Source organism: Haliaeetus albicilla, chromosome 14, assembly GCF_947461875.1.
Source record: "Haliaeetus albicilla chromosome 14, bHalAlb1.1, whole genome shotgun sequence".
Taxonomy (NCBI): Eukaryota; Metazoa; Chordata; class Aves; order Accipitriformes; family Accipitridae; genus Haliaeetus; species Haliaeetus albicilla.
In genome coordinates, this window is record NC_091496.1 from 12598909 (window position 1) to 12612314 (window position 13406).

At 45.5% G+C, this 13406-nt stretch overlaps 1 protein-coding gene across 5 annotated transcripts in view; it reads left to right on the plus strand.

Moving 5' to 3' along the window:
• The first annotated feature begins 4003 nt into the window (after positions 1-4003).
• The window catches only part of MAGI2 (membrane associated guanylate kinase, WW and PDZ domain containing 2), a 760905-nt gene continuing 751502 nt past the window's right edge, over positions 4004-13406 (plus strand). For all 5 annotated transcript variants that reach the window (XM_069801726.1, XM_069801727.1, XM_069801731.1 and 2 more), the window contains exon 1: positions 4004-4624. In XM_069801726.1, coding sequence (XP_069657827.1) covers positions 4324-4624 — 301 coding nt within the window. In that variant the 5' untranslated portion in view covers positions 4004-4323. The remainder of the gene's footprint in view (positions 4625-13406) is intronic.

The following is a 13406-nucleotide window of genomic DNA, read 5'->3' on the forward strand; positions in this document are numbered from 1 at the left end:
AAGAAGGAAATTTAACATCTTCTGAGTTCAAGTCCAATGTTACAACCACAATTACAAGGTAGAGAACTCAATTCCTGCATAAATAATAGGCACATTTAATACATTATTTTCTATTACAGCAATTCACTTATCCAGAAATGTGGCATACTGAAAATACAGACAGAATTCAGTTTCTTTTTTCCTGAATCTGTAGTGTTACAGTAGGAAGGATTACTTTCCAGCAACAAAATACATTTATTTACTGAAGTCTCACACTTCAGCTTACTCATGTGCTCAACTTGACTCCCAGAAGTACAGAGACTTACTGGTTCCTCTGTTTACAGGCTCAGATTTAAAGGAATAATAAAAGGCATTTGTGTTGTATTTGGTGAATGTGTTTCATTGTGTGCTGTTGTTACTTTTACCCATAGGAAATCCCTTGTGTTAGATACCCTTACATTAACACTTGGGACCAGTTCATGCCCTCCTGGGATGAAACCCAACGGAAAGGACTAACAGAAAGGTCTTGGCAAACCACAAAGTCCTTTTCAGGCTCTTCAGGGGCCAGGCAGAAAATCTGCAAACCCGCCCCCTCAGCCACATGTTGGGACACTTGCTCTGTCAGTGACAAGGATAATCTTGTTTTACAGCTATGCCTCTATCACTGTAAAAATGAAACAAAGTTGTCTGAAAGAGTGTAGCTGCTGCAAAAGGACCTGATAGGAGGTTTAATTTCCTCAGAACATATTTTCAAGTAGGAGACCAAAACAAACTATGCATTTCCATTAGTGTCATTACTGCCCTAGACCCCAAGAACATAAACCAGTGATGATATGATGGCAAGTCTTTATCCATACACAGTCAACCCCAAACTCTAAAAAATTATGCCTGCTATAAGAGAATGCTGCAGAGAAATACGGCATCCCTCTGTCATCCTTTAATTACAGTATCCTTCACTCTATCCTGCTCTTGACAGGTATGACCTGCCATTTCACGCACCAACTTTTGTTCATCTCTGAACCTGAAAACTGCCATCCTTTCCCAATATGAAGATCAACTAACATGCAGCTCTCTTTCGGGAAAACTGCTAAGGCTCCTTCCATGTACCTCCACGGCTCTGCCAACCTGCGGATGCCTGTGCTGGGGTCTGGCTCACATTGCTGCCCACCTTCAGAAGGCAAAGTTAACGCAACTGGACCATCGCTTCTGACAGCTCTACAAGGTATTATTTCAGATGAATACAACTATCTAAACCAGTTAGAAATGAAGAGTGCATTCAGCTTGATTTGTCCACAACACGTGCTAAATCAGAAATGCTCTGACTTGTAGGCCCTTTAAAATGGGAGTTTGTGCCACCACTTATTTAGCAAGGCATCTACCTATTACCTAGTATTAATGTCATCTGACTTAAAATGCTAATGAGCATGTCAAAAATTCTGATCAATAAATTATCAGAGACCCCTAAGAAATTGGAAAAAAACACCCACAGGATTCCCTTCCCCCATCTCCTACGACTACTTCAAATATTTCCTGACACATTTCTTAAAAGCTGCGTTTTTGGCAGATGTCCTAGTGTTGTACATATATTGTGGTGAACATGGAGTTAGTTAGAAATTTACTTTTAATTATCAGACAAATCAACCACTGCAGTACTATACTAACAGAATGATTATAAACTTTAAATGAAGAAATGGAGACCACGTTAGTACAGTGGGCTTTAGTAGGGCAGAGGACTCTGCAAAGAAGTGACTGTGGAAACATTTGGGAAACTGAAGGATAACAAGCTTTTATGTCTCGTAAGTCCTCTTTTTTAGTCATTCGCTTCCTACCCCACTTTTGAACTAAAAAGCAAGGCAAAACGCAAGGGCAGGGCTACAGAGAGAAACAAACCTACTGACTCTTGCTCTCTTTCCAAGTGCCTTAGCCCATTTCTGTCCAGATCAGACACCCTGCTCCTAGTGGCAGCAGGACACTCCTGATGGTCTTTGGAAAAGGAGACCATTACCGTAATCCTCTTAGTACCTTCCAGTCAAAGTACCTTTCCAGTTCCCCTCCCATCTTCAGCTGTCTGTGCTTATGGATCCCTTATTTCCAGTTTTGTGGGGTCCTGGTTTGGGTTTTTTTTTATTCTTTAATCCCACTTTCGTGAAGCCCCTCCCATACACAGCTTTGCACCACTGGCCAGGACCACAGAGCGAAGCAGGTGAAATGACTCGCAGGATACAGACTTTAGTAATTTCTCATTGCTTTCTTACCCTCGGCATGTGCCTATTCCACCTCTGAGTGCAGGAGGATGTTAAAAAAGTAATTCTGGGAGAACATGAACTGAAGAACCCTGGTTTCCCACAGACTTACACTGAGGCTGATAATGAGCTGTAATTGAAACTTTTCTCATTACGAAGACATTTATATGGTCTCTCAACCATGTGAATCACTGTTTAATAAGAGGCAAGTTCATGTTACAGCCTTTGGGACATTTACAGGATCTCTCAGCCCTACCCAGCTGCCTATTTTCATGAAATATCTTAATTATATTTGAGATAGATGTGGGTGAAACTGCCCAACAGCTTCAAAAGTTATTGGAGGAGTAAAGGAGACATAGCCAAGCATGATCGCATAAAGGCCTGTTTCCATAGGAACCTAGAGGGAAAACAGCAATACAATTTGTGAAAAATTTCATTGCCGAGTCACTTTAATTGGAATTTTAAAAATATCTGACCAGCTTTAAAGCACGTGCTGTAACACACGCTACATTTCTCCCGCCTTCCCCCATTCAGTTCCCTGTCTGCGGACCCCTGCCTTCACGTATCCTGCTCTCCTATGTCCCGCAGGCACAAAAACTGTGCTTAAAAGTCAGGAGGTTGCTCTGCCTGTATTTTGTCAATCTCCCCTTCGGATGGAAACTATTTTTTCAGGCAAGGCAAGCTTCTCAGAAAGACATGCCAACTGCTACACTCCGCTGCTCGCACACGTGCTAGGCATATGACAGAACTAAATAAAGGGAGAGCCCACAGGAGGAGCGGGTTACAGCATCACCTGCTGCACAAAATGCACCCGAGTCCTGGGGCAGAGCGAAGCTGTGGGGGTTGCAGACGTCGGTCTTTGGCCGCTAAGGTCACTTGGGGTTTAAGGGCAAGGAGCAGATGGCAACCTGAGTGAGGGTGGTGAACATCTGGCGGGTGACGGCAAGTAGATTTTACAGAAAAAACCGCCACCCTTCTCCACGCTATACCCTTTCCAGGTGCATCACCCGTCTGAGCTATCAGCCCCCGTCTCCCGCGGCCACGGTAACCCGCGTTGAGAATTATGCCCACGCACAACTTAATACACTGAAGCGTCAGACCCCCGAAGGGAGGGAAACCGCCCTGCCAACGTTCGCGACGCCGAGATCCTCGAGGGGAACGGCCGCCACTTGTTCGTTCCGGCCACCGCTCGAAGCCCGTCAGCCGCTGGGTCCTTCCCCGCCGTGAGCAGAACTCCCGGACCGCAGCGGCCCCCTCCCGCTCCCCCGCCTCGGGCAGACCACCGATGCGGGGGCCGCCCGGCATACGTATGCTCGGGGCGCCGCGGGACGGCTCGGGGCTCGGCCTGCCCCGCAGGACGGGGGGGAGCCCGGCCGGGAAGCGCCCGAGGCGGCCGGGCAGCCGGCGAGGGGCGGCCGCGGCTCCCCGCGCCATCTTGTCCCCGCGCGCCCCCTCTCGGCTGAGGGGGACTGGGGGGGGGACGGGACCGGGCCGGGGGTCGCCGCTGTCGCCGCCTGCCCGCCGGCTGCCTTCACACCCCCCCCCCCCGCCCGGCCCGCTCTCCCTCCGCCTTCTGCCGGCCGTGCCAGGCAGCCTCTCTCTCGGCCTTCACTACCGGGTCAGGCGAGGCGGGAGCGGCGAGGCAGCGCCCGCCTCGCTCCGGCACCGCCGCCGCCGCCGCCGCCGCCACCCCTCCTCCTCCTCCTCCTCCTCCTCCTCCTCCTCCCGCCGCCGCGGCCCTCCCCTCCCTCCTCCCCTCCCTCCCTCCCTCCCTCCCTCCCTCCCCGCTGCCAGTTTCTCTACAACTAGTACATCCACGCACAGGCAGGGTCCCGGCCGCCGCGGCTGCCATGGATATCAGCTAAAGCCGGACGGAGAGGGCAGCGCGGCGCTCCCCGACCCAGCTCCCGAGCCCCGCGGGGCCGCCGCGCCCTCCCTCCCGCCGGCCGGCAGCAGCGGCGGCCGCTCCCCGCCCGCCCCGAGCCTGCCCCGGAGGAGCCCGGCTGCCCCGGGGACGGGGTGGGGGGAAGAGAGGGACGGAGGGAGGGAGGGAAGAAGCACGGAATACCGGGAGGGAGTCGGGCAGAGCATCCCCACGGCAATGTCCAAGGGCTTGAAGAAGAAAAGCCACTGGACGAGCCGAGTCCACGAGATCGTGATCGTGAGGAACCCGGAGGGGCAGCTGGGCTTCGAGCTGAAGGGGGGCGCCGAGAACGGGCAGTTCCCCTACCTGGGGGAGGTGAAGCCCGGCAAGGTGGCCTATGAGGGCGGCAGCAAGTTAGTGCCGGAGGAGCTCCTGCTGGAGGTGAACGAGACCCCCGTGGCCGGGCTCACCATCAGGGATGTGCTGGCCGTGATCAAGCACTGCAAGGACCCCATCCGGCTCAAGTGCGTCAAGCAAGGTAAGGCGGGGACGGACCCCCCCACCTTTGCCCCCCGGGGGGCCGGGGCAGGTCTGGGGGGGAGCGGTGGGGAGCAACTTTGTTGCTGCAGTTTGACTTTCCCCCTCCCCGCCGGAGCCGCCCCCTCCCCGCCGGCGTGGGGGGGGGGGGGGGGGGAGGATGCGAGCGGCGCTGCGCGGTGCCCGCAGCCGGGCGAATTAAATGTGCGTCAGTGACAGCGCTTCGCCATGCCGCGGGAGGGGACGGGGACGGGGGGACGGCGGCAGCGCCGCCGGGCAGCCACCCCCCGGCATCCCCCCTGCGGGGCCGGGGCGCCGCCCGCCGCGCCCCGCCGGCACCGGCCGCCCCTGCGGGTGCCGCTGCCGCCGGTGGGGCCGGCGGAGCGGGCCGGTAGGGCTGCGGAGCGGGGCTCGCTCTCGGCTCTGCTGCGCTCCGGGCGCCTCGGCCGTGGGGGCAGGGGCTGGCCGCGGCGCGCCGCGTCCCCGGCGGCGTTAAGGGCGGCTTTAGCATCTCTTAAGTGTCATTAGCGGAAAAGTCATTCATTTGATCCCCGGTGAAAACGATCGCCTGATCCGAGGGCGCGGGGAGCTCGGCAGAAGTGGGAGGGAGAGGCAGAAAGAAACTTGGGAGAGAACGGTCTACTTTTGCCTCTCCTCCGTTTCTCTGATGTATTTTTGAAGGACTGTAATAGGTTAATGCATTTCCAGGAAAGTCACTAGTCGAGAAAAGACGCCACAGATGCTGTTTACGTGTTTGTCTCTGTCCTCTTCGAACTATGCTGAGTTGGGCTGTCTGCAGCTGAACGCTCCTGAGGAGGTTTCTGCTACCCCGGCAGCGTTTCTGAAGCGCAGGAGCTGTGAGCTGCTCTGGGAGCCGAGTCTGTGGGTGCTCCTCGGCCGTGGAGGGTGCAGCGGCTGTCCGCGTAGTGCTCAAGTACGCGTTTCAGCCGGGCGCTAAGCTCAGCCTTTGAAAACTTGGGGGATTTCTGCGGTGGGAAGATTTTCGACGCCGTGCATCGGAGACGCTTGTGCTCTGTTACTATAGCCAGCAGCCTTTGCTCAGAGGACGTACAGGAGAGTTCCTCTGACATTTGGTATAATTTTGTAATTTAACTTCCTCATTGTAATTGGTGGTGTATTGTTTAAAGTGTCATTTGTGATACTTCTGAATGCTTGAAGGACGTGCCGATCACTAGTTTATCCCCAACCGACAGAATCAGTAGAAATAATTTGACTTTCACTCAGGCCTTCAGAATGTACTTCATGACACATTCAGTTATCTACATAAGGTCAAACCTCTAAATACAGATATGATCAGGGATTTTTCTATTTGTCCTTTTAGGTAAGTTGTGCAATATGTTGTAGATTATGTCTTGCTAGTCAGGCAATGCAGGGAGACACAATAGTTTATTTGATAAGTGAAGATTAGGAAAGAGTATAATGGATTCTGTCTTGCAGTACAGTGTCATCTCTGGGCACCTGAACTCCAGGAAACCTGCTCTGTAGTTTCCTCTTTTTATTAATAATTTTAGTGTGAGTGGTCTTACTGTGGTGGGATTCAAAAAGAAGCAGCGGTGGAAGTGTCAGGAAGGGTACATCGTTAAGTTATTTGAATTCTTTTTTCTTTTTTCCAGAAATCCTATAGATGCTTTACAGTAATGCCAATTTAAGGTTACGTTCATTTACTACATGAAACAGTCTCTGTCCCACCTCTTCACTGTTTTTCTAATATTTCTCTTTAAGTCAAAGCAATCACCAGTGATTCATTAATGTGTGCACCCTTAATAAAGATATCTGTCATACATGCATTAGGGACATTAGTCAGGCTTTTCGTCCGTGGATTACTGCAAGTTTCTTGAATGAGACATAGAGGATGAATTCTAAATTCCACCTAGTTTATATATATATTTCTCTCTCTGAGGAGTTTTACTTCAGTATGTTAACACACTACACTTTTGATGCAAGTCGTCAAAGCACTGGCCAGATGACTGCGTGTTTGGAAGTGACAGTTCGGCATAGATTCTTGGACTGAGAGACTTCCTGGCTGGAATGATCTTTCTTGTGCTCCAGCATCCTTTACTTCGCCAAAGGGAGAGGCCTTCTGGATCCAACTTCCTATTTTTTAAAAAAAAGGTCAATGGTTTGTGTATTTTACCACCTGACTCCTTCAGTGTAATTGTCTAATCTGTGCACCCCTTGGTTACAAAGCACAGACAGCAGGCATCTACGTTACAGTAACAAATTACTATTCCCTAACAGTACTTTGCAGCAGTGTGGAGGAGAGAAAAAACTGGGCACTAAAATCTTTATATGTTTTTGTAACTTTTGTTCTCCTTTTAATTATAAAACACCTTTAGTGTGCTGGAACAAGGTTAATGACTCCATTATCATAGTTTCCACACAATTTATCAATGATATCTCTGTAAATTAGGATAGCATGACCTTGAATGCACCATGTGACTGTAGCTGCTTCTTCAGTGCTGCCTAGGAATGAAGTCAGAGAGAGAAATGTGGAGGTAGGACATGACTATTTATAATGTGATGCTTAAGAGACTGTGAGTATTTCTCATTTGAAAGTTTTGATAATTCAGCAGTGAAAATTCACTTGTAGATGAAATCAGGGAACGGCTAATTCAGTTTGCAGGAATTAGCTTAGTTGTTTTGAAGTATGGAAAATAAAGGTGCTTTCATGATTTTTCATTACGTTGTGTTTGATTAAACACCCCCCTCTTGGAAATAATGAAATACTTCATCTTTTATCACATTATGAGGTGCAATGCTTCTTTAAAAAACTGCCGATGGAATATTGCTGTTTTATGTGAGCTGAACATCTCGAGCTAAAATTATTAACTTAGAAAAAACAATCATATAATGTAGGAGTTGCTGTATATCATGAGGAGGAGTAAACATCATGAGAAACTAATTAGCAGTTCCACGATATGAGCCGACAGAGAACTCTCCTGACACCCAATAAATAAGGTTTTAATGCAGGAAATTATCGCCTGGTTTTGCATGGGGAGAAAAGATTGTAAGAACCATTATTATTATTATTTAATCTTCATTGTAAGAGCTCACAGAGAACTATTCCTTGGAGACTATTTCCTGTTTGGGTTTTTTTGTTAGGTTTTTTGCGAGCCACTTATTGTGCTACGGCTGGCAGAATCACAGAGATTCTCTTAAAACACATGTAAAGACTTTTGCTTTTTTGAATATATACCCTTTCAATAGGAGAATTTTGTACAGCAGTCAAATTAGTCAGGCATATTTGCAAATGTTGTGCATTCTGACCTTCTGCTCTCTCTGGTGAAGAGGAGAGCCTTACTGTTTTTGAAATACATACTTCTGAGTTCCGTATGTGATGATTGCTACATGCAGAACAGTTTAGATTAAGTACTATCTTCTTCCTACAGATGCGCAGATGCGTAGTTGTAAAAGTAGCAATGTGTTAAGGAAAGGCATCCTAATTTGGATAAGTAATCACATGGGGAAGAGTCATGTGAGGAGCAATGTTGTCTCCAGTTCCACTCTGTTCATCGCTGCTGTCTCAGATCCGCAGTATCTTTCTCCAGTAATTCCCAACAGTAGGCGACACAGGTCCATGATGTGCACAGACTCAATACAGCTTTGGTTTTAGTTTGAAGGGTTGCAGGAACAGCCCACTCAATTGTACTGCATAAACCAGGGTCTTTATTATTTGCGGAGTTATAAACTTCCACAGATGCCCTCAGCAGAATCCCAATGAATGATCCGAAAACATGGATTTCAGACCTCAGGAGCACTGCAGCACGTTTTGTCCTGGAGCTGCTGCCTGACACACCTCTTCCTCAAGGAAAATGGTTTGGACATACTAAGTAACCAGGTGATCTGACTAACTGAGCAATTTAATTTACTTTTAGAAGTATTTAGTGGTATGACCGTATGAAATACGAATAACATTGATATGTCATATTGATGGTTTCTAATGTCTCTGATTTGACTCTAAATCGTCAGACTTTAAGCTTCAACCCATAATGCTTTAGCTCCTTATGCAAAAAGGCATTTAATACACGTAATAGAAGGAGGGACTTAAAACCAGTTTTACTTTCTCAGTCTAGTCATTTACTTAACAGTAAGCATACACTAAAATGTTTTGCTGACTATAGATGGACTTGGGCATAATTGCACGTGCTTTCCCAGTCAGGAGATTTGGACCCTCATTAGGATGGTGACAAGAGTGGCCGTGTTTGGGCAGACCGCAGGTCTGCATCCTCTGCGTCCTATTCCCGGTAGTGGCAACAGTGGTTTCCCAGCAAAGAGTGAAAGGACAGGACAGTACTATCCCAGCACCCAGTGATTTGTGGCTCAGGAATTTAGTAGCCTTGTAGTTGTTTTGTCTTCTGTTTTTTTTTTTCTTAATGAGTTCATCCATGAGTTTTGCAATTAGAACTTGGCTTGCAGTTAAGTTTTTTTTTTCTTTAAAAGTTTGTGACAAGCCTTTAGAAAGAGAAGTACAGGAATATTTTGGTTTTCCAAAGATTTTCCCTGCACATGTAAATACCATGTCGGCTAGCTAAAATGTTACTATTTTCCTACAGACTTTTTCATACACATATTCCTGTGTATAGTTATGTTTTTAAGAAATTTCTTTGGTTATTTGAGTTCATCAATAATTCTCTTCTACGTTCATTAAAAAATTCTGTGCATACAGATTGTCTTTTTGTGTTTTTTCTTCCTGGGTATCAATATATACTATCTTCCAAGATGTGAATGTTGGATAAAATTTTCTTCGCTAATATAAGGAACAATATTTTACAATAGAAAGCTGCATGATTTTCCTGAAAAAAAAAATTATCACAAGGGTCTTGCAAAAAACAAACCCAAGGAACTATGAAAACCTGCATGGTTGCACTTCTGGTATATAATGCAAAGATAGTCTTTGAAAATAAACTTTACTTCAGACCTACTCTTTTTTCCTAACTTGTGCTCCTTAGGATTTTACCAACTCTAGAAATTAAATTCAGAGTTCTCTTTTTACCATTACTTTATGTCATTGTTATGCTTGTCCATCTTAATTTAAAGACTATTGAAGCTGACTTCTGACTCATGTAGCTGGTGATTTATTCTTCAGCTCCTCCAGAGAGATTGTGATGTTTCATGTCAGAAACTCTGTGTGTTCACTGGCAGTAGAATTATATTCATCAGTCTTTTTCCTTCTCTGAGAGTTGCAAATGTGCCATTAAAGGATGGGGCCATGACTTTGTTAGTGCATCATTTCCTTGAAGAAATGAAATAATTGAGAGTGCTCTGCTTAGTTCTGTTGTGTCCCATATGGTAAAGTTAATCTCATGCTAACACTTGTCCATCTGTTGATACTGTTGACATCACAGGAAAGTACTGGTATGAGGGGGTAAAATTGTGTCTGACTTATTTTATGCATCCTATAACCTCACCTGCATTAATTCAGCATTTCATGAAAGATATGGATTCTGAGCTTTTGCTTTCGGTGTGATCTTCTTGCTCTTTATAGATGAGGAGCTCCTTTCATGACATGAAAGAGTTGATAAATTATTCGTCTACATTTTTTGTATACAAGAAGTGGTGTATACATGGAGAAAGTGCTCCTTCAGAAGGGATTAATGTGAGGAGGTGGTCATAACTGTGATTTAGAAAGGGTGATGGAAGGAAAGTGCTGCAGTAGTTGTAGAAGCAGATGTTTCTTGTTCTTCTCTTCCTCACAACGGTATAAACAAATTAAAAAAAAAAGGAAACTTTTTTTGCTGGAGAGTATCAAGGCAAGGGTCAAAGAACACAGTGCTATTGCTTGACTGTGTTAACATTCTGGAAGTACTTCTTTTTCTTCCATACATATAATATGTGTTTATAAATATATGAGTATACATACACATCTGAATTTTTTTTTTTTGAGAGCTATGGGTAGGACTTTTTATCTGTAGGTTGGGAGTGTGTAAGACTTTGTGTAGTATTGCTACACAGTAATATAATGTATAATGATATTTATGGGCTACAGTACTAATCTAGAATGTTTTTCATACAAGTTTTGATGTATATATATATATGATAGTTACAGTGAACCCGTTCACTCTGGTGGCCAAGCAATGTGCAGTATGGCACAGTATTCTGCAGTAGGAAATAAAATGGATCATAAACTTTAGAATAAGATTGACTAGATGCTTACCCATGCAGGTGCAGTCTATAGCGCAGAGTTTGAAGGTATTGATTTCTGTAGCAAAGTGCCTATCTTTGTTTTTTCTTGCTGAATGTCATTGCAATGCTGGCCTTAACTGAATTTTCTAAAATCACAGGGGCTCTGATCCCAATAGTATCTCTTCAGCACACCTAATCTGTTACAAATCAGCTTGCTTTCAACCTCATGGAAATCTATCCAGTAAGGTGGTATAACAGTTTTTCCAGCTATTTGTATAGCTTTCTCACTGTAGGCCGAAGCTACCACAATGGAAAGAGGAATGGTAGACAGAAGCAAGAGAAAAGGAAGAGAGTGAAGGGCTTTAACAAAAATGAACTTTATCTAGAGTTCCTAAACTGTACAAAAATCCTCACTGGTAATTGATAATCTCTAGAACAGTTCTTATGGTTTGAATGTTCTTTTGACATTAGCCTAAAAAGTCTCATTTATTCAAACCTCCTATCCATAATTTGGACTCTTCACTAGAAGCTGAGTTGACAGAAGGCTGTTGTTTGTGTATATCTGCCATGTATTTACCCTTTTTATAGTGTATAAATGAACCACAAATGCATTATTTCTGAACTCTTAGTCAGCACATGCAGATTGCTAGGATCCAGACAGCTTAATCAAAAAGTATGTTGCTGTCAACACAGCACTTCCAGGTGTCTTCTCTTTCATATATAGGTTATGATTAGTAATACATGAATAATGCTGTTTCACTCTGCTTATCAGCTTCAGATGTTTCTCCTGGATGTCTTTGATTATTTCTACAGTGCATGAACTCAAGACGAAGGAAAGTAAGACAAGGAACAAAATGGAGAAAGTAAAATGTGGGAGAGAAAGTCCCAGGAAAAAAAATCTGAGATTCTTAAACTAAAATATTACTGGTTTTAAAAATCACATGTTCTGTCATATTCAAGAGAAACTGTACAGCCCTGGGGAGATTCTCCAGCACAGGCAACATGCATTTCCTAGGTCTGTCTTAGTTCCTCAAAATATGCTGGAATCACAGAATCATTTAAGTAGGAAAAGACCTTTAAGATCGTCAAGTCCAACCATTAACTTAGGACTGCCAAGTCCACCACTAAGCCATGTCCCTAAGTGCCACATCTACATGTCTTTTAAATACCTCCAGGGATGGTGACCCAACCACTTCCCTGGGCAGCCTGTTCCAATGCTTGATAACCCTTTTGGTGAAGAAATTTTTCCCAATATCCAATATAAACCTCTCCTGGCACAACTTGACACCATTTCCTCTCATCCTATCGCTTGTTATTTGGGAAAAGAGACCAACACCCACCTCACTACAACCTCCTTTCAGGTAGTTGGAGAGAGTGATAAGGTCTCCCCTCAGCCTCCTTTTCTCCAGGCTAAACAACCCCAGCTTCAGCCTCTCCTCATAGGACTTGTGCTCTAGACCCTTCACCAGCTTTGTTGCTCTCTTTGGAGACTAAGACTTCTTCCAGCCTGTCCAGATCCCTCTCTAGAGCCTTTTTACCATCAAGGAGATCAACACTCCTGCCCAACTCGGTGTCATCTGCAAACTTACTGATGGTGCACTCAATATAGATAAAGATATTAAACAGAACTGGCCCCAATACTGAGCCCTGGGCAACACCGCTTGTGATTGGCTGCCAACTGGATTTAACTCCATTCACCACAACTCTTCGGGCCCAGCCATCCAGCCAGTTTTTTACCCAGCAAAAAGTATACCTGTCCGAGCCATGAGCAGCCAATTTCTCTAGGAGAATGCTGAGCTAAAGCTGGCTCTCTAAAATACCCACAATTGACTCATTCCAATGAAAAAAATGGTATTCCTTCTTCTTTGGCTGAAATCACAAGTTGTTCTTAATGCATCTATGTTTCTGTCCCAAGTTCCCACCAAAGCAGGGTGAAACAATGGTGCCCCCTGAGAAGTGGGGGAGAAACACATATTTGTGTTGGATGACACATATTTGTGTAGGATGACTTTTGTATGTGTGTGACAGTCTTACAAAAATGGAGATTTACCAAGTAGTGTTTAGTTACTGTCATGCCAGAACTGCATGCTGGGTCCCTTGCTGCTGACGCGGCACCTTGACCTCCCTGGCTCACTTTCTGCATCCCCCTTCTCTGGTACCAAAATGCTTGTGGTGTCATTGACCTTCAGAAGTAGTGCTGGCCCACAAACACGAAGTAACTTCTACGCCTTTCTTTTCAGACGTCTGACCTTGGGAAGCAAGGGTTACAGTTCAGGTGTTCAAGACCATGTGAAAATGAAGAAAAAACCAAGCATACATGTGTTTTATGGTTTGCAGACAAAATGGAGTGGCTATGTCCACTACCAGAGAATAACCTATAGGTGAAATAATGCCTCCTTATATTTCTATATCACATTTTTCTGACTCTCTTGAATCAATCATCCTTGGTTCAGATCAGTGTACTTAAAGGAGTTCCCCCATATACCTTTTCTTTCTTACAAACCATGGAGCCCTACCTGCCACCAATGTCCTTCTATCTTGCCTGCTCCACAGCTTTTCTGCTACTGAAGCATCTTTGTTCAGGGCTTCCTGTGTCGCTGGAATTCACCTTGACCCTTTCAAGTAGTGTGTCTTTCAGG